Source organism: Galeopterus variegatus, unplaced genomic scaffold (assembly GCF_000696425.1).
Source record: "Galeopterus variegatus unplaced genomic scaffold, G_variegatus-3.0.2 Scaffold4951, whole genome shotgun sequence".
Lineage (NCBI taxonomy): Eukaryota > Metazoa > Chordata > Mammalia > Dermoptera > Cynocephalidae > Galeopterus > Galeopterus variegatus.
In genome coordinates this window covers 90,673-116,722 of record NW_007731062.1, presented here as the reverse complement: position 1 = coordinate 116,722, position 26,050 = coordinate 90,673, and the positions used below count along the sequence as shown (strand labels likewise).

Below are 26,050 nucleotides of genomic sequence, written 5' to 3'. Positions count from 1 at the left end.
CCTGGTGAGGTAGGCAGGGAAGGGATTATCACCCCCATTTTACAGGAAAGAGGCCAAGGCTGCCCTCTTGAGTCTCCAGTGTCATCAGGGAATGATTACAAGCCTCAGCCTCCAATGGCCCACAGGACCACTTTGGCACAGGTTTTAGGTTTTCTCTTTTGTTTCTCACATTTCCTAGAATCCCAATGAATTCTACATGGCAGACGCATTACAAGTAGGCTTTTGATGCATGTGCAACTGTTGTAAGCTTTGTGTCGCTTCTGCAGTGTCCCTCTAGACTCCTTTGCTGATTTCCAACTGTATTATGTGCCACTCCTGTCCCAGGATTGCAGTCTTGCCTGTTTATGATTCATTGTCTACTCAGATTTTTCAGGGGATACAAGTTTGCAAACTTCCGTTTTATCCAAGTCGATCTGTTCTGATTCCTTTTCTCCTGCCTAAATGTTAGGCATCCAACCTAATGAGTTTCAAAAATTAATATAATTTATTTTCCATCTTATCAGGGCAAAACAAAGATGTTCTTAAGAAAAAGTGCTGAATGGGCTGGCCCGGTGGTGCACTGCTACAGTGCGCCGCTTGGGAGTGCGGTGGCGCTCCCGCCGAGGGTTTGGATCCCACATACAGACCGGTTCCCGCTCACTGGCTGAGCGAGGTGCGGGCGCAGCACCGAGGGTTGCGATCCCGTGGCCGGTCCCGGTCCAGTACGGGCGTGACACTGAGGGTTGTGATCCGTTGCTGGTCACGAAAAAAGACAAAAAAGAAAAAAAAAAGAAAAAGTGCTGAATACCAGAATCCTTCCTCCTTGTCTACATCTATTTCTTGAATCAGCAGCAAGTAAACAGTTCCGTAAACATGTGTGGGTCTGTGTCCATGTGTGCATGGACCCACTGTTTTATTCCATTCTTAACTGGTTTTGTACAAGCTGAGTATCAAGTAGCCATCCAGTCTTGTTCAAAATGGAGATTCCCGTAACATCTGGACGTTCATCAAGGCCCGTTTCATCTGCTCATAGGTTACAAACATCATCACATTCCAGCCTCCCAAACGCAAAAAGGAGGGTGTAAATCTGATGAGGAAAACAACCAAAACATTAGGTGGAGTGGGCGAGGAGACCACAAATAGATCTATTGTGCTCTCCCCCATACACAGTGTTAGTGCCATAGGACCTAGACTTCTGTTTGTTACGAGCATGTTCTGAGATGCATTCTTTTTCTTCTCTGCTGAAGGGATTTAGGCAGAAGTTGGAGTCAGGAAGGGAAAGAAAACTAACATTTTGAGCCAAGTTACTGTGTCAGGCAGTAAATTCTCACAATCCACTTCTATAGGGTAGCTATGACTGTTGCCAGGTCTCTTTTTTAGAAACTGAGGCCCAGGGAGGTTAAGCAGCTCAACCAAAACCACACAACTAGGAAATATCAGAGATGGGGTTTACATGAGCTGTTTGACCTGACCATACCTTGCTACTGGGTGTCTGGGCTCATTTACATCCTGAGTGGACACCTGTGAGGAGGCCCTGTCCCAGGACACCCAGAAGCTGGGGTACTGCAGGGTGAAGACAGTGTGGCACCAAATTTAGCTCATCTCCAGAGAGCCCACCTGTGCTGTGGTGGCCTAGCAGGGACAGAGTCCCTCACCTCAGCTGTATATCACCCACTCAGGGAGGAGCCTATGACCTGGCCTCTGCCCTCCCCTCAGCCCCTCTCCCCACTAATCCTTTCCTGGGCCCTTTTGCTTCTGCCAGATGCAGCTCTTTACAGTTCCCTGACCATGCCAGGCCCTCTTACTTCCATGCCTTTGCTCATGCTGCTCCCTCTGCTTGGAATGTCCCCTGTTCTCTTCCTTGCTTGGCTAGATGCTCTTCATTCTGTAGGACTCAGCTTGGGCACCATAACCTCATGCCATAGCCTTTCCTGAAGCCTCATAGGGACTATAGCATTGAGGCAATGAATGTGAACTCTGGAGTCAGACCTGGGTTCACATTCTTTACAACCTTGGACAAGTCACTGAATCTTTCTGAGCCTCAATTTCTTCATCTGTAAAATGAGGAAAATAAATAATAGTATCTTCCTTATAGAGTTGTTGTGCAGATTACATGAGTTAATGTTGGACAGCACACAGCAAAGGACCCAGGGTCTGTAAACGCTCAATAGATGTCACTATTGTCTGCTCCTGTTTGAGAGAAGCATAGCCTGGGCCTGGCACACACAGACGCTCAGTAAGTGTCTGACAAGTGAAAGAATAAACTGAGACAAGTGGCTACAGCTGAAGACTGTAATGATAGAGGCGCTTAGCAAAAGAACAATCTGAAATAAAGTTTTGTTATGTCATTCCCAGGCTGGAGAACCTGTAGTGGCTCCTGTTTGCTTGCTGTGTCCAATATAACATTGGGCACCAGAAAACTATCTGCTGAAGGCATCAGTGGTGGGACGTGAGAGCCAAGCAAACAGCTTCACAGTAGCATAAATAACATGCTGGGTATGGCCTCTGATGGTCTGGGCTTGAGCCACAGCTCTGTCATTTTAACTTGTGATCCTGGACAAGTTACTTAACTTTTCTGAGACTCAATCTCTTCCTCAGTAAATGTGGAGAATACTACCAGTCCAGGGAGTTGTTGAGATAACATATGTAAAATGCTTAGCACAGACCTAATATGTAATGACAGCCATCATAATGATTGTAAACAACCTACATTATTGCGTGCTTGCTTCGTGCTAGGGTCTCTGGGAGATAAAAGATGTATCAGCCATCAGTCTCTGGCTTTAAGGTGCTTGTGCTCACAAATACTGTAATATGAGGCAGGAGGTAGTAAACACCATAAAAATGGTATCAAATGGTATTGCTGAAGTTCACAGGGAGGAGGGAAAATTTATACCTAAGAGTGCCAGGGAAGACTAGTTTGAACTAGTCTTGAAGGATGGCTAAGATTTAGAGCATGTAGATAGCGAGGGAAAGGCATTCCACTCAGAAGGAAAGGTAAATGCAGAGGCACGAAGCAAGAAAACATCAAGTGTGTTGGGATAGTGAGCATGGCGGTCAGGCTGCTATCAGCGGGATCAGTGATCATGGCAGTGGGTTGTGAAAAGTCTCAGGATTACTAACCACCCTTCCCTCCTTCTCCTCCGCCCCAAAAGTTTGGAGATAGACAGTACTTTTACTTACCCTAGATTCCTTTTTCTTGATAAGGCTTCCCTAACTCTCTGTAGTGGAGTGAATTATGTTCCTCCAAAACTCCCTGAAGCTTGAATAGTGTCCCCCAAGTTTTATGTATTAGAAATGTAGCCCCCACTGTGACTGTTAAGAGGGTGGGAAATCCTATTATGGTAACTGAAAGGTGGAGCCTTGAAGAGGTAACTGGATTGTAGGACCCTGCAGTAGTGAATGGATTACAAATGGTGGGCAGGGGCGTGGCTGTGAGGGCTTTAAAAGGAGAGGAGAGTCTGTCTGTCTCTCTCTCTACTCTCTTTGCTTCCACCATCTTGCAACATGAGACCCCTCAGTCACTGTCACCACCACCAGATGAACTTTGGACTTCCCAGCCTCAGAAACTGTAAGCAATAAATTTTTTCTTTCTAAATTATTCAGTTCCAAGTATTTTGTTATAAGCAACAGAAATGTGCTAACATACTCTTCAAATCAGGTTTTGTTCACTTTTTTCTTCCCCTCGCTTCCATAATTCTTTATATTTATATTTCTCTTTTGTGGCATTCACATCTGTACTGTTCATCACTGTGTCCCCAGATTGACCCACGGTAGGCATGTTAGAAAAGACAGAGGCTGAGTTCTCTGGGAGGGAGTGCCGGAGGAATGAGGAGGAGGAGGCTTACCCCTTGTAGAAGGCTGTGAGGCCCTCCTGGGCCACCATCCTTATCATACAGTCCAGGGGGCTGTGGTACTGGCCTGGGGGTGAGTTCATGTACCTAGTCTTCACCACATCCACTGGGGAGGCCACCACTGTGGCACAGAAGCCAGCTCCAAAGGCAGAAACAAAGTGGCAAGGGAAGTTGTCTGTAGACAGGAAGGAAAGAGCAAATACCAGGGAGTACACTTGTTCCTGTTCCACGTGTGTTCATCGCTTGTCCCCAACTGAACCTTGAACTCCTTGAGCATAGGGATAATATTTTCCATATCTCTCACAGTGCCAAGGACTGAGCTCTTGGTAAGTACTGGCAAACTAGAACTGGGCTGTGACAGAGCTGAAAGGTCATCCAGCCCAACCACCTCATTTGAGGAAACTGAAGTCAGAGAAGGCGAGAGACCTTGCTTAAAGACACATAGTGAGAAGTGACGCTGGGACTGGAACCCAGGTCTCTGGCCTCCCAGCCCAGGCTTCTTTCCTACTTGTCACAGTGCTGTGCTGGGCACTTTTTACTGGGCACACTCCTCTCTTTACTCCTTCTAAAGGCCAGTTGCCTTTGGGTGGTGCCCATGCTGCGGTGCCCTGCTGAGGGAGGGCTGTCTGCCAGGAGCCCAGGGCCTCACCAGTGAGTAGGTGATAGTCCAGCAGCTGCTCCTTGACGATGTCGTAGGTCACCATCTCAGCACAGTTGACAATGGCATTCCTCGTGATGTTGGGCAAAGTTCCTGTTAGGAAGGCAGTGGGGGATGATGAACGAAGCACGGGAGAAGTGGACATCCTGGCTGTGAGGCCACAGGCTCCATTTTGGGGGACAACGTGCCCCATTCCGATGGTCTCAGCCAGAGGAACCCACCTCCGCTGAGCAGACTGCACACTTTCCTTTCCAGGGTTAACAACTTTCAGATTATCCATGCCCTCCTCAGAGACAGAAAACAGAGAGGCTCACTTGTGTTCGTCTGGCCACATTTTGGAGGATAATCTGCAATAACCATCAAAATTAAAATATGCCTCCCTGACACCAGCTGCCGCCAGAAAAGGAAGTCATTCTTTGGAAGAGGGAGGTGGGCTCTTGGAACAGTGACATAATGTAGCACCAGCTGGGTCCTAGAAGAGAGGTTTTTTTTTTTTTTTTAAAAAGATGACCGGTAAGGGGATCTTAACCCTTGACTTGGTGTTGTCAGCACCACGCTCAGCCAGTGAGCGAACCGGCCATCCCTATGTGGGATCCGAACCCGGGGCCTTGGTGTTATCAGCACCGCACTCTCCCGAGTGAGCCACGGGCCGGCCCAGAAGAGAGGTTTTATGGATGAGGGGACAGCCCTTGGGGGGCTTCCAGCCAGTGAGTGTAGAGCTAGGGCTGTGACCCTGGTGTCTTGTCCTTAAACCTCACTAGGTCACTGTTTCTTCTGCAAGGATTCATGAGACCTCTGGTCCACACGAGGGAGAGATTGCAGCATTTGTTAAGGTGGCTACCGTGTAGACACGTAGGGCACCCTAAAGTCTTTGCTTGCAAGGAAGCCCTCCTTGTCCTTAAACCTCACTAGGTCACTGTTTCTTCTGCAAGGATTCATGAGACCTCTGGTCCAAACGAGGGAGAGATTGCAGCATTTGTTAAGGTGGCCACCGTGTAGACACGTAGGGCACCCTAAAGTCTTTGCTTGCAAGGAAGCCCTCCTCACAGCTATGATCCTGGATGCTGCTGTTTTTTTCTCTGCGCCCTGCTTGAAGGCCCTTTCCTTCCATTTCCACACACCTAGAGTCCGCTCAGCCTCTGTGGCCCAGCTTAGGTGTCACCATCTCTGTGGAGCCAGCATGGTCTCTCCCACCTCCAGATTTGTACCTCTGCGGGTGGGGAAGGTGTCTTCTATTCATTCCTGTCTGGCTCACAGCTCCCTGCACATGGTGAGGGGTGGGTAAATTGAACTGAACTAGACATTGTGGCAGGTCAGGGAGGTATTTTTGGTTGGGCTATTCTTTGAATCACTGGAACACACCATGCTGGGAGTTCCCTTCTTGCTCAGTTTCCTACCCCGGCTCTCGGCTCTTGGTAGAGTGAGTTCCGCCCAAGGCCCCCTGCCTGCAGTCCAGACTTACCTTTCCACAGGCCCCTGATGCCTTCCTCCCTGGCGATGGTTCTGTAGGCATCCATAGTCCCGCTGTATTTCCTCTCACTCCTGGGCCCCAGCTGCACGCTGGCCTGAAATCGGACCTTCACCACATCCGTGGGCTGGGCACAGGTGACCGCCATGGCCCCCGTGGTGCAGCCAGCCAAAATTCGGGTAGCAATGCTGGAGTCTGGGAGGAGCAGAGAGAGGAGCGGAGAGAGTGGGCTGCTGCTCCGCACTGAACCCCTCTCGGGTCGCCGCTGCTCTCCACTGGGCTGCGCTCGCTCCCTGGGTTGGAGGTGAGGAGCTGCCCCACGCCCCCGGCTCGCCTTTCAGTCTGTGCGGCCCGGCTCCCCTGCCCCACACGCTGGGCTTCTGCACACCCCCGTGGTGTCCACAGGGGCCCCGGGCACTCACGGTCTGCTCCTTTGGGGGTGTAGAACTGCTTGACGGAGTCGTAGAGGCCAATGCGGATGGAGGCAAAGCTCATCTGTCGGTGTAGGCCGGCGACCAGCCCATTGTAGGGGCTGCAGGGGCCCTCGGTGCGCACCATGGTCAGGATGGTGCCCAGCACGCCGCGGTACTGCACGCTGCGGGGCGCCTGTGCCGTCTGGCTCTCCCCCTGGATCTGAGGGACAGCCCAGGGTGGCATGAGGAGCTGTGTGCCTGGCGGACCTGCCTGGCCGAACCTTGAGAATGAGCATACGCATCACAGCCATCACACAGCAGTGAAAATAGCTGATGTTTGTGCAGCATGTTAACAGTACACAAAGCAATATCATACACAGTGTGGCCTTTGACCCTGAGAGCTGATCTGAAGGGCACATTGTTTCCCATTTTATAAATGGTTAGTGGCCTGTCCAAGGATGGTTTACAAAGTAGGGTTCGGCCATGAAGGGCCCTGTCACATCATGCCAAGGCATTCAGATTTTTGTGTCTTGGGCGATGGCGATGGGGAGGAAGCAAGGAAGGGTCCTAAGCAGTAGAGTGAGTGGCCTCATGGGGTTCTGTGTGAGGAAGGGCTCGTTGGTGGCCTGATGGGGGCTGTGCTGGAGAACTAGCCCTTCTTTTGATGTGGACAGTGACCTCTGGCCAAAGGGCCCCTACCTGCAGGCGGACCTTGGCTGTGTCCAGCGGAAAGGTGAGGAGGTCGGCAAAACAGGCTGCTGTGCCTGCCCCCAGGAATTTCACAGCTGTTGTGGGTGGCACTTCTGAAGGCTTCAGTCCAACCATGGTCCTGAAGGCTCTGCTGGGTCTCTTTGGGGCCCAGCGGAAGTCCAAGGAGAGAGGCTGCCCTGCACCCCTGAGCTTTACTGCAAGGAGGAGGCTGCAGGAGACAACCCAGAGGAGGCAGATGGAGCCTGTGCTGTCAGGCCCAGCCCCCAGGCGCCCCTCAGCACCCTGGAGGGACTTTAGAAGTGAGAATCCTGGGCATTGCCACATGTGAGCTGCATGAATTAGGCCTATAAACACAGGTCACTATCCCTCATATCTTACAATCCTCACCCTGTTCTCCTCCCCCCGCCCCCCACCATGGGGCAGGCAGGCCTGTTAGTGAGATCTTCACTGTATAGATGAGGAAACCAAGGAACAGGCAGGGACCAGACCCGGTTCTGACTCCACACACACCCTGGTCTCCCTAGGATCAAGCTGCTTCCTGTGAGAGGCCTTCTCTGCTAATCCTGCTCCCCGAGGTGTGCAAAGTCTGCTGAGTCTCATCATTTCAGATCCTTCCCTGCCAAATAAGTGAAATAAACATTCCTTGTGACTCAATGAAACTGTTATTCATCTTGGATGAAGACTTTTTTTTTTGGCAAGGCTGCCTGAATATGCACTTAGTATACGTAAAACAAACAAAAACAAGCCAATGTGGTAGTGTGGATATCCATGGTCTTGCTTTTTGTTGAAGGCATTCGAAGCCCTTTGCAGTTACTAAATGGTTTGCAAACCCATCTATGAGGTATTAAGTGCCACCCATCTATGAGGTATTAAGTGCCAAGCATATGAGTAATGGCTGGGTGAACATCACTACCCTGTTTGGCAGACATAGAAAATGGACCTAGAAAGGCTGAGATCTCTGCAGATGGGCACAGTAAGGCCCTGTCCTCTCTGGTGTTTTTCCCTCAGCCTGTCTTCCTGCCTTTCTGAGCTTCCTCTCTGAGAAGGGTCCAAGAAGGGTCTTTAGGAGACTGATGTGGAGCCCCAGGGGCCACAGAGCTGAGGAGACAGCATCACAGATGTGCTAGGAGAACCACCCTCTACCTACCTCCTTCCCTGCTCCCCTTTGCCCTACAGACCAGCAGCTTACAGGCTTGTCTCCTTCAGGGTGGCTCTGGCTCCTCTGCCTGGGGGCTGAAAGGCAGCATGCAGGCGTGGGGGAGCAGGTGCCTCTCCCAGTGCTGCATCCCGGTAGCCTCTCTCTCCCAAGCCCTGGCATTTTCCCTGTCCTTCACACCTCTGCAGCGACTGGGCTGTGGGACCTCAGCATCATGAAGCTGAAGATCTGACTCAGAGTTGGGGAGGCCCTTGGGGTTGTGTTCTCTAGCATCTCATTCTGGTTGTAGGCATGTACCTTCTTTACAACCTTTGTTGGGGGGCCACCCAGGCTCTACGGAAAAAAACCCTACAAGTCAGGTAGTTTTCTCCACTTTCAGACTGAGGCTTAGACAGGTGAAATGACCTGTCTGGGGTCACACAGCGAGCAGAGGTAGGATTCCCACCAGGATGTGTGATGACTCCAGTGCATTCTCTGCTATAGGCCATGTGGCATGGGGGGTTTGTGCTGTGCCAGACTCTGCAGGGAGAACTTTGTGGGCTTTGCCTCTTGCTAAGACTGGGTCTATCTCCCTGGGGAGGCCTGTTCTCCCCCAGCTGGAGGGCTGAACTGTTAGGCGGGGCTTCCTTTCTGAACCTACTGTCTTCAGCTGCCTCTGGCCCACCTTCTTGTAGAAATGAGCTCATTGGCTGCAAAGTTTTCCCCCCTAGATGGGGAGACCCAAAGACAGGAATGAGATCTATGTATCCTGCTTCTCTGTGAAACCTGGTACAGGGAGGGCACTCAGAGGAGCCAGGGAAGACCAGTTGACCAAAGAATCCACTTGCTGAAGTGGGGAAATGGAAAATGAGATAAGAGACGACCACAGAGGCCTTTGGTAGAGGGCCTTGAAAGCCAGGGTTACACATAATCTACTGGAGGATAGGGGGAGGTTGGTGGTTTTCAGGTAGGGAAATGACACCATCAGACCTGTGTTCAGAACATTCTGGTGCAAGCGTTGAGGATGGCCTGGAAAGGAGAGATGGGAGGCTCAGAGACCAGCGAGGAGCTTGTTGGAATGGTGCTGGCAAGAGATGTTGAAGCCTAAATTTGGTCAAGAGCAGCAGCCAGGGGTGAAGTTGGAGCCTATTCTAGGGGCAGCCCTGATCCACGCAGGGGAAACGGAATGAATGGGCATGGACTCAGGTCAAAAGCCACACGTGGGTGGAGGGCTGTAGTACTTTCACTGGGCCAGTTGGGAGAGAAGGGGAGGCCTCAGTGGTGGGCACAGGTAGGGGCTGCCACATGTGAGCTGCATGAATTAGGCCTATAAACACAGGTCACTATCCTGTGTATGAGGCCGGTGCTCCCCTGCCTTTTTCCCTCTTCACTCCAGCCTCCTGAATCGTTACTTGAAGAACCCTAGCAGCCAGCAGACCTTTGCCACTGGCCAGTAGAGGAAGAAGTAGAGAGTGGAATTGTCATCCCTGTAGCTCTGTTGGGGCACCTGGAGGATGGGACGTTTACCCTGCATGGCCCATTAATGTCTGCTGAGTGCCTTATAGACAATGACTAATTCAATTCCTTTATAAAGCTGTAAGGTAGTTGCTATTACTATTTTCACTTCATAAACAAGGGACTTGAAGCATCAAGGGCTTTAGCTAGTCATACAGCTGGAGTGATGAAGCTGAGATTGGCACCCAGGTCTGTTTGACACCTGAACCTGTGCCTGTTCCACTGCCAGAAAGTCTCAGACTCCAGGAAGAGGATCCTTTGAGCTGCTTGTTTATAGAGTGGACTCTTGGCCATCAGCCCCAGAGATCCTGGTTCAGGTCTGGGGTGGGGCCTGGGAATCTGCATTAGAAACAGTAGCTCTGAAGCCTGAGTCAGAGGACCCCGTTCTGAGATATCCTACTTGGTGCCATGCTGCCTCCCCAACTCCATCCCCACCCTCACTGGCAAAGCTGCCACAGCATCACCACTAAGGAAGCCACCTGGGTACAGAGTGACCAGAGGCTCTGTAAACCTCCCAGCACACGACTTGGGCCAGGCCTCAGGCCATTGGTGCCTCCACTATCTCTACTTGGGAAAGGGCTCCTGCACTGTCATGGGGAAAGGGCTTTATGCTCTGAAGGAATCCTAGAAATTCTGGGCCAAAGAAGAAAGCAACTTCCTACCTATGGGGATTTGCAAAATCCCACCAGAAGCACCCAGCAGGGCAAGGGGAGTGAGTCCTGGATGAGTGACACAAGCACTGGGTTCAAGCCCCAGCCCTGCCACGGTGCCCTCATCAGGGTTGCAGTTCCCTCATCTTGACAATCTTACCTGGCAGGGGCCAGACAATCTCTATCAGATGCTATGGCTAGTGGTTCCTGCCAGCTCCTGGCTGCTCTCTGTAAGCCTCCGATGAAAGGGAGGACAAGAAGGGAGAGGCAGAGGGTGCTAGGGGAGGAGAATGGGGTCTTACCTGTGAGTCCAGCCAGGGTAGGGGCAGCATAGGGGCTCCTTAGAGCTCCAACCCAGGAGGTGGCAGCAGGGATCTGATGGCTCCTCTTTGCTATTCACTGTTGTCTCTGCTGCCTCCTGCTTGGCACTGGTCTTTATACACCCCAGCTGACCTGAAACCTTATCCTAGAGAAGCTGGTTGACAGCTTGATCACTTGACACGAGGCTGGCTGGTGAGGGACAGCAAGGTGAGGGGAGAGGTCAGTGAGTTCCAAATCTGGTTCATTTCCCTAGACTTGGGGCTCTTTAATATAGCTCCTTCAAACTGCCTTGGTGATGAGGGTAAAAGGGGGGTGTGGTGGACCTGTCATCTTTGAGAGTACAAAGATCAAGGCCTCCTGCGGTACCCTGCGCTGGGTTCTCCCAGGCCTCCTCTAAATAATGATGATGATAACTGTCATTTCTTGGTGCCCCCTATGTGCTAGATATTTTACATGCATTACTTCTATTTTTCACAACCCCATGACGTATGTACTATTAGGATTCTAAATTTTTTAAAATAACAGATTTATTGAGATACAACCCACCTATTTAAGGTGTACAATTTAAATGGTTTTTAGTATATTCAGAGTTGTGCTGCCATCACCACAATCTATTTTAGAACGTATTCATCCCCCCCACCAAAAAAACCTCCATACATATTAGCAGTCACTTCCCTTCCCCATCCCCCCAGCCAACCACTAATCTACTTTTGGTTTTTATAGATTTGCCTGTTTTGAGCATTTCATATAAATAGAATCATACAAGATGTGCTCTGTTGTGACTGGCTTCTTTCACTTAGCATAGTAGTGTTTTCAAAGTTCATCCATGTTATAGTATGTATCAGTACTTTATTCCTTTTTATTGCTGAGGATCCTAAAATTGTAATGTTTATTTTACAGAGGAGAAAACAATCTCAGGGAAGGCAATGACTTACTCAGGGCCTATCTGCTGTGACCACTCTTCTCAATGTGATGACGCTTTGAGGCTTCAGCGTGGACACCGCTGGAGTCAAAGCTGGGGCAGGGTGGGAAGGGTCCCCTTTAGGCCCCATCTGTAGGCACTGAGAGTAAGGGTTGCGCATAGCTGAACCAGGGACTCAGGTGACAGAGGAAGGGGGGGAGGGGAGAAAAGCAGGAGAGGAGATGGGGAGGAGGGAAGGAAGGAAAGGGAGCTAATTGGGGGGGGGCAGAATAGTAGGCAGAGGCCATTTCTGGATTTGGGCGCAGAGCCACAGTCACATAGCAGGTGGTCAGAAGTCCAGAAGCTTAAGTGCAAAGCTTGGCCTGTACTTGTTCTCTTCCTTGGACCAGACCCTGCCCTTAATGTCAGCAGAACGGGCAGTGGCATTAATGTTATAAGGGTGGTGGCTAGGGCTGCTGAGACTGGGAGGGCTCAGGAAGCAGGTTCTGAGCTACACCTGGAAATACCAGCATGGGGGTGTTGGGGTGGATGGCAAGGGGTATATGGCAGAGAGATGAACAGTAGGAACCCAAACAAGTGTGTGTGTGGGGGGCATGCTGGCAGCAGGCCCTGGAGAAACCCAGAGGGAGGGAGGGCTCAGTATTTTGGCCTGGGAGCTTCCTCAGGGCAGGGCCAGGTCTGTGTGCTTTGGCTCCCTGTCCCCCGAGTCCAGCCCATGCTGTAAGTTCTAAGGTTGGCTGCTATGGGCTGGGAGGCAGCCAGCCCCTGGGTAACCAGAAACACCTATTTTCAGCTATGTGGAAGGAGTGCTCAAAGTATGGAGACACTGGCTAGTTCTGGTGGTAGAAACCAGCATCTACCTCCTACCCTTAATCTATGCTGCAGGACTCTGCAAGCCATTTCACCTCAGAACCATCACTGGAAACACATCCAACTTCCAGGGATAAGGAATTGGTAAATAAGACACTCTTTGTAAGTGTAGGTGTGGGTTTCAAACCCTCAGGTGCTTTTGAGTCATCAGAGGCTGTCTTCAGCCTGGGGGGTAGGGGCAGCCCATGTCTTCCTGTGGACTTACCTAAGTTGATGCTGATCAGGTTATCTAAAGGAGCTGGAGCAGGATTCAGAAGGCCTATCTTTCATCTGAGGCTTTAACCCCTCAGGTGGGTCCCCTGACTGCCCCTCTGTAGACTCCCTGTGCCCCAAGGGAGGTGAAGCCCTCAGCCTTGAAAGCTCTGCCCTGACGACCTAGGAGGGAGAGTTGAGAGGGAGGCCAACCTCCGTGGGCTGGGGAACGGGGTGGGCTGGAAGGCTGAAGCTTAGGGAGCTGAATAAACAGATGAAGGGGCAGGCTGGTCTGAGGCTATATCACCAATAAGGAGGGCACTGGTGCCTTCTCCCGTTTCCAGCATCACTTTGCACCCTGAGGCTGGGCATGCTCTGCCTGCCTCACAGCTACTGGCCTGCTTGCCTACTAGTTTGCTCCAGGAGCTTCAGGAGAGTAGGTGGGGTTGACATTTCCTAAACTTCCATAATGTGCCAAGTGTGGGCGAAGCACTTTCACAAATGTCATCTCATTTGATCTTCTCCACAACCCTATGAAGCTGGGGTTATCTGTTTTACAGATGAGGCCACAGAGGCTCAGACAGAGCCAGGCTGGCCTCTTCTCTAGCCCCAGCTGCATGTGTGCCCTTCTGGTTCTCTCTATAGCTGTCCGTGGCCTGGCCGATTCTCTGAGCTTACCCCAAGACCCATCTCTTCTGGGAAGCCTTCCCTGACTGCTCCAGCCCACATGGTTTTCCCCCATGAATTCTCTGAATTCAGAGCACTTACTGGTGTACCCTGTTTTGGTCACTGAGCACAGTAGCCTTGCGACATCTCTGGGGATGTCTTGTGTGGTGGATTCACTTCCTAGCTACATAAAGAGGTAAAACACTTAATTCATTGAGTTTCAGTTTAACTATAAAATGGGCATCCTAATAACTAGTTGTTTTGAGGACTGAGTGAAATGACATGCGCTTGGGGTGAAAAGCAGAGCTCTCTCTGTTAGTTCCCTTCCAACCTTGTCACCCAGCCACACATTGCACATCTGTGTCCCTTTCTTATCCTCCCCACAGGGCCTTGTCTATGGCTCAAGTGTGGTCTGACAGCCTACGCCAGAGCTACCCATCCCAGAGACAAGGGGGATTCTGAGGGACCTCTTCCAGGAGACCCCTCCACTTTGCAGATAGATTTCAAGCATCAGCAAAGAAATACTGGCTGTCACTCTCATCTGGATCAACCTGATCTTTGGGGGAGCTCACAAGACTTATGGTAACCCTGGTCCCTTGTTCCAGATGAGCTTTTTTCCCAGGGGACTGTATGGCTGTCAAGCTTTATTTCTGGCAATTAGAACACAGATTCCTAGAACCCCTATTCCAGTGGCCAACCCAGGAAACACTTGTGCACAGAATACAAATACCAATATGATTTTATTCAAACACAGGCAAGAACAATGACCTTCAGAGCTGGGTAAAAACAATAAGTTAAAAGCATGATTAGAATTTCAGACAATCAGGTAAAAAGTTTGAAGGAGGCGATTTCTTCCTCCTCTCCTATTGATTAATTTAACACAGCATAAAAATAATTTATATCTATAAAATACTTTTATTCCCAAGCAAATGAATTTGAAGTGGCCCTAAGATTTCCTTGGCTATGCACGATGCACACAATCTACCACCCACCCACCAGCTCCAACCTTTAAGGTGAAACGGCCCACCATATTCAGGCAGAGGGTGGGCTCATGTCAGCAGTCAGCTGGGTCAAGGGCACTGGGAGGAGCTTCTCCACTGAAAGATGCCTGCTTGGGTCCCTTGGTCAAAAGATGGGAGGGCCACTTGGGCACTGGAATCCTTTTGTTTCCAGCCTTTGCTTCACCATAGAAGAAGCTGAAGTTGTGGCAGGTGGACACTGGGCTGGTTTGGGTCACTCCTCAAGTCTGAACTGACTGGGTCTCAAGGCACCCATGTACTAGGCTGGTGGTGGTTTCAGGGCACCAGAGTTGGTGCCTCCTGAAAGTTGGGCAGGGCTGAAGGAAGGTGGGCAGGTGGCTCCTTCCCTCAGTCCCTCAGCCTGCTTAGTCTTTCTGGGAGTACTGGGAACAAAATATCCGTGCAATCCTGCGAGTTTCTTCCTCAGGCAGGTTGGGAGGGAGCGAGGTAGGTCTGGGGCGACAAGGCCTTTGGGATAGGACTCCCCTGGTGGCTTTGCTCTTGTCCTGGGGAGGAAGAAGTCAGCTAGGTTAGCACTGAGGATATGGCACTGCCAAGAGATGACTTTGGATCCTCTCATCTTTTAGTTCTTTGCCTAATATTTACATAGGGCTGACTGGTTTACAAAGCACTTTATATACCTTATCTTGTTTAACCCTCTCCTCAACCCCATAGTGAATACATCATTTCCTCATCTCCATGTCATAAATGAGGAAACCACAGTTCAGATGGAATAAACTCAAGGTCCCAGAGCTCCGAGTAGCAGAGCTGAGATGTGAACCCCAGCTCAGGCTCTTTCTGTGCCTCTGGAGGAGGGGACTGTTATGTCCAGGACAGGTTTGAAGTCTCATCCCTTCTCTTGCTGCATGAATCTAGACAAGCCTTTTGTCCTCTGAGGTATGACTGTCCCATACGTGATCATGGGAATATATCCAACTCCTGGGGAGAAGATATTGAATAATATACTCTTTGAATGCCCTTTGCAGTTCCTGGAGCTGCCAGGTTGCCATGAAGCAAATACCCACTGCCCTACTACTAAACATCTCTGTCTTGGGCTGACAGCGCATCATAATTCCAACTTTGAAGCACCTGCCTTTGGGTTATGGCACCATGGTTCTCTGGACTCTCACACTCATTTGCTTATTCAACCTTTTTATTTTTTGCTTACTCTGAGCCAGGTTCCTGTGCTGAAGGAGCTCAAAGTTATACAGGAAAGTCACCCAGGCAGGTGGTGGAGAGGAAGGCCCCAGGGAAGAGGTGGAGGCCTGGTAGGTGGAAGAGGCAGTGCTGAAAGGAGATAGGAGTAGTCCCTGCAGGCAAACCTGGCTGGTGATTCATCAAAACTTTTGGGAGCCTGAGATCTATTCAGCCTGATCGACTCTTTCGAACAACAGGCAGACACAGTTCCCATCATCATAGCACTGTTCAAGCTAGAGGGGAAAGACACTGACTTACCCAACAGTAACAGAGATGAGGCATAGAGCTCGGGAGCAGTGAGAAAGGAGCAATTAATAACAGCTGGGAAAGTCTGGGGAGGCTTCACACAGAGGTGGGATCCAAAATGGGCAGGGTTTCAACAGAGCTGTGGGTGGGGGTGAGGTCATCCATCAGAGGGAACAGCATGAGCACAAGCCTGCACCTGCTGGCTGGGCCCATATCTACCCTGGAGCTGAACTGAGTGTGGCTAGTTCAGCCAACCTTCCAGCACCAACACCAGGACCCAGTGACCTAGGGAGCCTTATTTGCATGGTCCAGGTCTGGGGACTAGGACAAGGACAGGGCTTGGCTCTGTGTGCAGGGCTGCACAGGGCCGGGGTGTGGAAGGACAGAGAAAACCCACTCAGCAGCATTTGGCTTTTACTGATTTCAATAGGGCTTAAAAAACATCTTGACTAGTAGCAAAGGTTCTTTCTTGATCAGGATTGCTACCCCAAAACACACAATCCTGCAGGGGCTGGGCAGAGGTGAAACTGCCCAAAGCAGGGACACCCCCAAATATATTAACTGCTTCTCTGAAATACTCCCACACTCCTGCTGGAGGCCTGAGGACTCAGAAAATTGTCAGCATAGTGTGCACTTTGCAGGAGCCATCTGCCTTCCAGGGGAGGCAGGAGAAACCCACACATAAGGAGAATCATCACAGTTGGAGAGGCTGCAGGGACCCTGGAGTATAGACAGTGGGTGTCATACATGGGCTGAAGTCCCTGGAAGGGTAATTTGAAGAAGAGGTACTTGAAAAAACATGAAGGTGGAGTTTGAACATAACACGATGAGAGAGGGTACACCAGGTGGAGGCTCAGCTTGAGCAAAGGGGTGAAGAATGAATTTCTTTGCTAGGAAAGTAATGGGGCTGGACTGGGCTGAACTGCAGGGATGGTGAGCAGCGGAAGACCAGCCTAGAAAGAGGGCCTGATGCCTGCTGCGGGAAGTTTCTGAATGTCTGAGGGGAATCTGATCTTGTTCTTCTTGGCCGCCAATGAGCTGATCTGTAAGGGCCTTCCCGGTGAACAGGGGTGGGGATGTTTGACCACTGTCCTGGGCTGAAGGAAAGAACTGGTGTTACTGTGGTCTGGGTCTCAGACACGGCAGCAGGCCAGGGACTCTCAGACTGCCCCATTAAATCCTCCTACGTCCATATTGGGGGTCCTGCTCTTTTCTGGGCACCTGGACACCCAGGATATGAACATGATAGGCCTCTTTGGCAACAGACATGTCTTAAAAGAACCTTCATTGCCAAAGGTGGAACTCTGCCAGAGAGAAAACACAGCACATGGAGAGTAAGGAAGGCAAATAGAGCACATGGAAGGAATGGTGGTGGAAGGAAGATGTGGGGCTTCTCAGGGATCCCCAGATCAAAGGGCTAACCCTGGTTGGGGTGCTGGTTCTAGTCCTGGCTTTACCACTTCTTAGCCAAGTGGCTTTGAGCAAGCCACTTTCTTTCTGGGCCTTGGTTTCCTCATCTGAAAATGGGGATCAGGATGAGCAGATGATGCCGGAAGAGGTGCTCTATAAACCATGGACTGAAACCAGCCCTTGGTTCCTCTTTGGCCAGGTCCCTGTGATGGAGCTGTCTCTCCGAAAGCTCTCTCAGGAGGGTCCAGCCCTCTTCTTTGGTCTGAAGTGTGATCTCCTGCCAGCAACTGTATTCTGGGTTCCCTCCACTCCATCCCTGATGAATCCCTCTGAATAGGCCACATGCTCCCAGTGGGTGATAGATGCAGGTGCCCCCACTTACCCCAACTTCAAGGTATCCCTGGACTTTCTCAGAGAGGAGGCAGTGGGGTGGAGTGGAAGGTTAGCCCAACTGTCCCACTCGCTGAAGACCAAGATACTTTTTTTCTGGGTTTCAGTGTCTTCACTGCTAAGTGGAGCTAAGAACTCTGTTTGGTCTTCTTATCCAGGGCTATTGTGAAGTTCAAATAAAATTCATATATGACAAAGGCTCTGGGCAGGTAATATCTTGCAAGACACAGGCGCTAAGCTGGAACCAGAGCTGATACCAGCTGTAGACAGCAGAACGAGATGAAGTTTTGTTGTTCTCAGACCCTACACTCCAGGCAGGGAGCTAGGCCGAAAAGGTTCTGTGTAGAACTGGGGTACAGCAACTCCCCAACGCATTGCTGGGCCAGACTTGGCCAAGTTCTCCCCATTCCATTGCCCACCCCTCCCTCACCCCACCCAGTAAGCCTCTGGCCTGGGATTACAGCTGAAGTTTTGTTCTTTTCCAGAGCAGCTCCCTTAGGTGACATAAACATTGACTCAGGAAAGCAAAACTTGCCAAAGGGCTGAAAACTGGAAGTAAACAGCCACCTGATTCTGGCTGGCTAGATGTGCTTGTCAATGGATTGTTGCCTCAGAGACTGAGTGAGCGCTCAGTATAGGTGCCTGCCTTGCTCAACTTTCACCCCCTTGGCTGGCTGCCTTCCCCTGGGGTGGCTCCCAGAGTCTTCTTTTAAGGCCAGGACTAGGACTTCCCTGGTGCTAAAGATAGCAGCAAAGTCAGCAGCCAGGTAGGATCAGGGAGGAAGTGGGGACAAGACACTTAGACCAAAGCCCAGCCCTGAGAGGCAAATCCTAAATCTGTCCCACCCAGCCCACTGCAGCATTGCTGGTCTCCTGTTGAGTGCATCCCCCATTCCTACATTATAGCTCTGGTCTTGCAGTTCTCACTACCTAAATGCTCCCTCCTTGCGTCATCATCATGCTGTCCTTCCCAGAAGCCTTCTCTGACAGGCCCATTCTGCAGGACCTAGAGTCACTCTGTCATCCCCGGCCTCGGTCTATACAAAGAAGGGGCCCAACTACAGCAAGACTCCTCAACCTTTTGAACACATGCCCTGCCAGGGAGAGGGCTCAAAAGTCCAAAGTCCTGAGAGGGACAGTTAAAGTTATGCTCTTGTTAGAACTCCTGGCTCCTCCCAGACTCTGGCTTCAGAGCAGCTCAGACAACATGAATCTAACACCTGCCCAGCAGGCCTGTGGGCCTTTTCCTGCCAGGTTCCTGCCAACTTGCATTCTGGGCGAGGGTGGGCATCAAGCCAATTCTGGCTGTTACCCCCGACTTCTATACACCCTTCTCCAGGTTGCTTACCTCCTTCCAAAAGCTTTGTGTGGCCTTTATCAGAAACCCTTTGACCTTTAGGTTTTCCCTTAGGCTCTGCAGGGGGCTGGGGACTGGGTGCCTTGAAGAAATGAGGCAACCTGAGGGGAAGCTCAGCCATCTGGTCTGGACCACAGGCTGAGAAGAGAGGGCTCCGGGCTCAGGAAATTCCCTTAGACCCCTCCTGATCTGCTCTGGTGACTTTGTGGAGGGCTGAGTTTCTCTACCAGGACTGTGCATCTTTCAGATGCCTCTGGGCTTATGGAAGGGAAACCAAAGGATAGAAAAACTCTTTAGGTTCCAGAGAGAAAAACAGCAGCCCCAAAGCCTTAACACTCATAGACAGGCTACAGACTTCTGAGGCTAGGGCTCTATCACCTTTGGATGGGGGCTTCTAACTCAGGGTCTGAACCGAACACAAAGTCAACGGCTACAGCCCTGAGAACCGCTCTCCATACTTCTGGGGCTGCCCTGCAGGGCCTAACTTCCCAGCACTCCGCTCCTGGCTCTTAGCTTTTGATCATGTCCCTGTCCCTTAGCATTTCTTTCCTACCAGTATACACACCAAAATGTAACATAAGAAGGAAGATGTCTTGATAATAACAATAACAAAAATAACAATAGCTAACACTCATACGGTACTTTGTTATATGCCAGGAAATGCTCTAAGTACATTACTTTTTTTTTTTTTGTCCTTTTTGAGACCGGCCGCACCGCGCTCAGCCAGTGAGCGCTGTGAGCGCACCGGTCATCCCTATATAGGATCCGAACCCGCGGTGGGAGCGCTGCTGTGCTCCCAGCGCTGCATTCTCCTGAGTGCGCCACGGGCTCGGCCCAACATTACTTGTTCTACTCATTAATCCATAACCAATTGTAGGAGGCAGTTACTATTATGTCCATTTTTTCAGATAAAGGAACTGAAGCACAGAGAAGTTAGGTAACTTGCTCCAGGTTACACAGCCAGTAAATCAAGTGGCAAAGCTGAGCTTGGAACTTAGGCTGTCTGGATTCAGGGGTGATGCTCCTAACCACTACATAAACTGCCTGATAGGAGATAAGAGGGATGTACAGCTACAAATTAAGCCTATGTTGCCTCCCCATAGACCAGAGAGCTAGGGCAAAAAACCAGGTTTGCTGACTCTCAGCTCCCTAGCTGGTCTGGAGCCTCTCGATCCCAAGTGATGTCTGATGTGCTGCAGTCTGGTTGAGTGGGAGGGGGTGGAGAACTCAAGGCTTCCAGGGTACACATATGCCTGGCCTGTATCCCACTTCCTGCCTCCTACACTCACTCCTCATGAATAACAGCACCTGGCCCCAGGCCTGTGGTTAATCCAGGGGTTCTTTCATGATGTGTGCAGAGTCTGGGCTTAATGCAAGAAGGCACAGAACAAGGCAGTGCTCATCTCATGGTAAGGAACTGCCACGTAGGCAGGGCAGAGACTCCAAGGCTCAGAAAATAGGCTGCTTCTTGCTCTTTGCTTCTGATTCCTATCCTGTCCTAACTGCTTCAGTCCAGGCCTGTCTCTTGTCTCCAGCACAGTTTATACCTCCCAGTTCCCAAATTCTGTGGATTCTCTGAGGTTTCTTTTCAAATCCACAGCCTGCAAAATCTTTCCTTCATCTTTGTTGAATTCTACTCAAGCCACCTCGTATGGCTCTGTCTTCCTTTCCCTATACTCATTCCCTTTGCTTTGTTTTACCTAAGTCTTAATACAGGCAAATGTCATTTAAGAAAGCTAATAAGTGGTCTGGAGGCCAGTGCCTCTTAAGGAACCATGAGCTCCTTGATGGCAGGGTCCATAGCACCAGGTCTAGCTCTTTACGCATGACTGACAGTTGGTAAAACTTAGATAGAAAGCTTGCTCCCCTGGGGAACTGTGATCTCCCTGAGGGAAGAGGCTATAGCTCCTTCTGTCTTCTCCTTCACCTAGCTCAGGACTAGGGCTTTGCACATTTGCTGAAAGATGTAAATTTCAAGTTTGAGGACAAAATTACCTTCCTACTCTCTGGCCTGCCTGTCCTCAGGCCCAGCTCTGGCTCTCCTATTCACTGATGGGAAGTTGCTGGAAGGTTCTAGGCAGAGAAGTCACACAATTTAGTTGATGATTTATTTAACATCTGAAAAGGTTAACAGGATGCTGTATGGGGAATGGGTTGCAAGGGGCAAAGGCGGAAGTAGAGAGGCAAGTTAGGAAGCTCCTACAATAATCTAGGCCAGAGATGATGAAGGACCAGGGTGGTAGTGGTGGGAGTGGTGAATAGCAGTTAGATTTGGATATATTTTGAAGGCAGAGTTGCCAGAATTCTGTAGTTGACTGGAAAAAGAGGCATTGAAGATTCCATGAGTTTCAGCCTGAACAACTAAACTAGAAGGATAGGGTACCTGTTAACTGAGATGGGGAAGACTGAAGGAGGAAGGGAATAAAATCTGGGGTTTGGTGTTGGATATATTGAATTTGAGATGTATATTAGATATTCAAGTGGAAATGCAGAAGAGATGGAATCCTCAAATGGGGGGACAGAATGGGGCTCCTGACCTCCCCTCCCTACATCACTTTGAGCTACCCGAAACATTACTGAGAAAACAGAAGCTTCTATCAAATGTGAAACTCCACCACCAAATCTGTAATCCTACCTGCCTTAGCACCAGTCTTCTCTGTCCTCCTTCATGCTACAGGCCGAGTTTTTTTTTTTTTTTCCTTTTTTTTGTCTTTTTTTACTGACCGGTAACAGGATTGCAACCCTCGGTGTTGCGCCTAACAGGATTGCAACCCTCGGTGTTGCGCCTAACAGGATTGCAACCCTCGGTGTTGCGCCTAACAGGATTGCAACCCTCGGTGTTGCGCCTAACAGGATTGCAACCCTCGGTGTTGCGCCTAACAGGATTGCAACCCTCGGTGTTGCGCCTAACAGGATTGCAACCCTCGGTGTTGCGCCTAACAGGATTGCAACCCTCGGTGTTGCGCCCGCACCGCGCTCAGCCAGTGAGCGGGAACTGGTCTCCACGTGGGATCCGACCCCTCGGCGGGAGCGCTGCCGCGCTCCCAAGCAGCGCACTCTCCAGTGCGCCACCGGGCCGGCCCTACAGGCCGAGTTTTTCTCTTTAAAAGCTGCATTAAATGAATTAATATAAAGTGCTTGGAACAGTGCCTGGTACATGGTAAGTACTACCATGATGTTATCTTTCAGCTTAACATGGCCTCCTCAGAGAGAACCTATTCTATTTTTAAAAAATTAATTAAATTATTAATATTATTTTTTTACATTCTAAGATGTTGTTGTGGAGCAGTTCGGGTGGAAGGAGAAATGCGCGAGGGGAAGGGGAAAGGAAATAGAGTGGGAGGAGGAAGAAGGAGGGGCGGCTTGGTTGAGGCCCCTGGCACCCTCCTCATTCTGGCAGGGGAGACCAAGGGGCTTCCAGAGGCAGCTTGGTCATTGCTGGGCTGGATGCAGATGTCAGGGGGTTGTGGCTGAAGCCGTTGGTCCCCCACTGCCCTGGCTCTGGATCCCAGGGCGTGAGACCCTATTCTTTATTGTAGCACCTAGTACTCATCACAATCTGTAAATATTTTATTTTTTTACTATTTATGCTCAATGAAGACAGGGAATCTCATTTTCTACTATATGCTCATAACCAAGCATAATGCCTGATACAGAGCAGGTACTCAATAAATATATCTTAAATAATTAGAAAAGTAGTTATTTATTTTCTTGCCACCTGCAACAAAGGTCAGGTGCTATGCCAAGACAGAAAAAAGGAGAGCTGGGATTTGTACCAGAGTTCTAACCAATTAACTCAGCCGCACGATGAATAGTTAGGAGGTGTTCTGTAAGTGGCAAACAAGTATACCACTGATATTCTTCTCTTTGTTCATCTGTCATGGTCCTCTGAAGTTACATCTCCTGTATGAAGTGTCCTCTACCCATACCTACCTTTGCTTAGCTGGAATTCCCACAGCTCTCAGTATGCATTTCTTACCTGACTCTTCTTTTATGCTTCTGCATTTTTTTTTCTTCCACAGGTCAGTCCTTGCTGACAGTGCCCTGCTCTTACACACTTGCCCTTCCTTACTTTTCCTGAACTCTTTGCCCTCTGTTGGGCCCACAGAACATGCTCAGTACAAGCTTGAGGAGTGATCATTGCTGCAGCCTTTTCAGAATGATGGCCTGGGGCAGCTCTGCATACTGTATACACCTTTATGGGAGAGATGATAACTCTACAGGAGAGAGGGAGGTTAGATGGCTGCTTTCTTACCTGATCTGTTGTGGCTTGTGATGGCAAAGCTGCAGAGAGTGAGAGCATCCGCAGGGAGGCCTCCAACTTCTGTGGAGGCAAAAAAAAGTTGGGCACCACAATGGGCTCTGGGCTATAATGGTAGTTAAGGGACAAAAATACTTAGAAGTCTACCCTCTTGCCAGACCACCATCTCCACTGACCCCAAAGACCCCCATTCATGTTTTTTGTCCACCTTATTCCTGCCTATGAATCCTCTGCTCAGGTGGTTCCCTTTGACTGGAAGGCCCTGACCACCTGTAATAAATTATAGTCTCTTTATGCATCAGTTCAAATCCTGCCTCCTCCAGGAAGCCTTCTCTTAATCTTAGCCTACAGTAATCCCTCCTTCCTCATATCCTAGAGCACAGACTGCAACACAAGCGAATGCTTAACTATTTAGTCTGATACATTTCTCAATTTTTCTCCTTCAATACTAAGTTTCTCAATGGCAGAGATAGTACAGTTTCCTTCCCTTCTTCCTTCACTGCTTCCCTAGGAACTCGCATGAGGCTGGCAGGTAACAAGTGTTGAATGATGCTTGCTGAGGGCCTGCTGGTTAAAAACTGACCTATCAGAAGTCAGTCACACAGGGTGGGGGTGGGACATGGCTCCAGGGGCAGTACCTTAGGCTGCATGGAGGTGCCTGGCACTTAAGGATGTCCCTTGTTCACATCCAGAAACGAGGGCTCTGCATAAGTGGATGTCCATGGGCACAGCTGGCCCACCCAATCTGGATGTGAGCCCTAGAAGGCAGGGACCATGTCTTGCACTTCTCCTCCATATCCTCTTCAGGTACCCAATGCTGTGTTAAGAACATGGTGTTCCACAAATATTTGCTGAATCAAAGCACTAATTCAGTTTGGTTGAACTTTGGGGGTAGGGGTAGAGGGCTATTTTGATATTACCACTTTTTGTTTTTATTTAATTAGCTAAGTATGGTTCTGATTCAAAGTTGTTTACCAGGCTTTCTATTTTATAACTGATCTTCCATGCTAGACTTTGAACACCAAGATGGCAAAGATGATCTTTTTTTCATAGCCATATCCTGTTACCTAGAACAGTACCTGGGACACAGAAAGTGCTCAATAAATACCCACTGAATGAATGAAATGCCTCCATTTCCTACTTTGGTTCAAGTCCCTGATTTTTCTACAGAGAGAAGGGGGGGAGTGGAGATTGTAAAGGGAAAGAACCTTATGCCCCAAGCCTTCTCCAAAGGCCCAGGGACCTATTTGCTATCATGCTTTAACTGCTGGGGCCTCTGCCAGTCAGCCAGCCAGTGCTGTGGGGAAAGAACAGCTCTGCTGTAAGGTGTAAAGCACAGAGGCTCTCCTTTTAAGCCTATCTCCTACTGTCTGCTTTAGGGTCCTGCTCCAAACAGACATCTTCTCTCTCTAGCTTTTAAGTTCCTTCTCCTTTAGTTTATGAAAATGCTCAAGTTTTCCATTTAGGAAAAACAAAAAAATACCTGACCTTGCATCCCCTTCCAGTTACCACCCAGCTCTGTCACTTACTAGTTGGGTAACTTCAGGAAAGTTCACTTTTTGTGCCTCAATTTCTTCATCTTTAAAAGATATAACAACAGTACCTATTGTTTTTGAGGATTGAATTACTTTATACAAATGCTTAGAATGGTGCCTGACATAGTGAGCACTCAATACATGTCAGCTATTCTTGTCTCCTCAGTCTACGGGGAAAAGTTGCCTGTTCTGGCCATCCTCACCACTGCTTCTCTTACCCAATGTTTGGTTCTGTTTCCACCCACTCAAGGTCCTCCTTAATGCTGAAGCCAGTGAATACATACCAGTCCACATTCCACTGGACCTGTCCTCAGCATCACAGTGCTAACCACTACTTCCTGAAACCCCCTACAGCCTCTGCTCCGGTACCACCTCTCTCCCCTGCTTCTCCCACTTCTAACCAGCCCCTTACCTCCTTTGTGGGTGGGCCTGCCCTTTACATGATAGAGATCCTCACGGCTCCGTCTCTGTGTGTGGTTCTCCCTTTCCACACTTTCTGCTGCCCTCATCGATTTCCAGAGATGCCTACCTTTCTAGCTGAACTCATGCCTGAGCTCCAGGCTTGCATCTCCTCCTGGATGTCATACAGGCACATGTTCCAAGAGAAAATCTGCATCTGTCCCCAAACCTGTCTCAGCAAATGACATCACCTACCAACTTGAGACAGAAATCTCTAAGTCACACTTTATATTCCCCTCTTTCTCATCCCCTGCCCCTCTATCTAGTCCTCTCAGATCTGTTCCGCTCCTCTTCATCATAAAGCAGCCTATGCTTTAGGCATACTTTCCTCATCTCTCATTATTATTGAAAGTTTCCTAACTGGTCTCCTTGCTTCTGGTCTCACCTGATCTAATACACCCCCTACAAGGCACTGGGTGACTTTTCTAATATATAAATCTGACCATATTACACTCTTGCTGAACATTAACATTTACTGAACACATTTATGCACCAGGCACTGTGCTAGGTAGTTTACATCATTAATTTAATTTTCACAACCCCAAAATTGCTATTATTAACTTCATTTTATAGATGCTGAAATTGAAATTTATCTGCTGGACTTTATCTGCTGGACAGAATCCAAGCACCGCAGCCAGGCATAAAAGGCCCTTTAAGATCCAGGCTCGGGCCGAGCCCGTGGCGCACCTGGGAGAGTGTGGCGCTGGGAGCGCCATCCGCGGGTTCGGATCCTATATAGGGATGACCGGTGTGCTCACAGTGCTCATTGGCTGAGCGCGGTGAGGCCGGTCTCAAAAAGGACAAAAAAAAAAAAAAAAAAAAAAA

The 26,050-nt window shown here is 49.7% G+C and overlaps 2 protein-coding genes across 3 annotated transcripts in view; both read right to left on the bottom strand.

Moving 5' to 3' along the window:
* Window positions 1-815: 815 nt before the first annotated feature.
* On the bottom strand, window positions 816-10,944 carry UCP3 (uncoupling protein 3 (mitochondrial, proton carrier)). The gene is made up of 7 exons (XM_008588675.1): window positions 10,683-10,944; window positions 7,069-7,288; window positions 6,379-6,589; window positions 5,951-6,151; window positions 4,480-4,581; window positions 3,825-4,005; window positions 816-1,066 (listed from the first exon to the last, which is right to left on the bottom strand). Exons 2-7 carry the CDS (start codon window positions 7,192-7,194, stop codon window positions 952-954), a joined length of 936 nt encoding a protein of 311 aa, XP_008586897.1. The 5' UTR covers window positions 7,195-7,288; window positions 10,683-10,944; the 3' UTR covers window positions 816-951.
* A 3,128-nt stretch (window positions 10,945-14,072) lies between these two features.
* C2CD3 (C2 calcium-dependent domain containing 3) overlaps window positions 14,073-26,050 on the bottom strand; it is a 98,263-nt gene continuing 86,285 nt past the window's right edge. For both annotated transcript variants that reach the window (XM_008588671.1, XM_008588672.1), the window contains 2 exons: window positions 23,226-23,294; window positions 14,073-14,876 (listed from right to left, as the gene is read on the bottom strand). In XM_008588671.1, coding sequence (XP_008586893.1) covers window positions 14,736-14,876; window positions 23,226-23,294 — 210 coding nt within the window. In that variant the 3' untranslated portion in view covers window positions 14,073-14,735. The remainder of the gene's footprint in view (window positions 14,877-23,225; window positions 23,295-26,050) is intronic.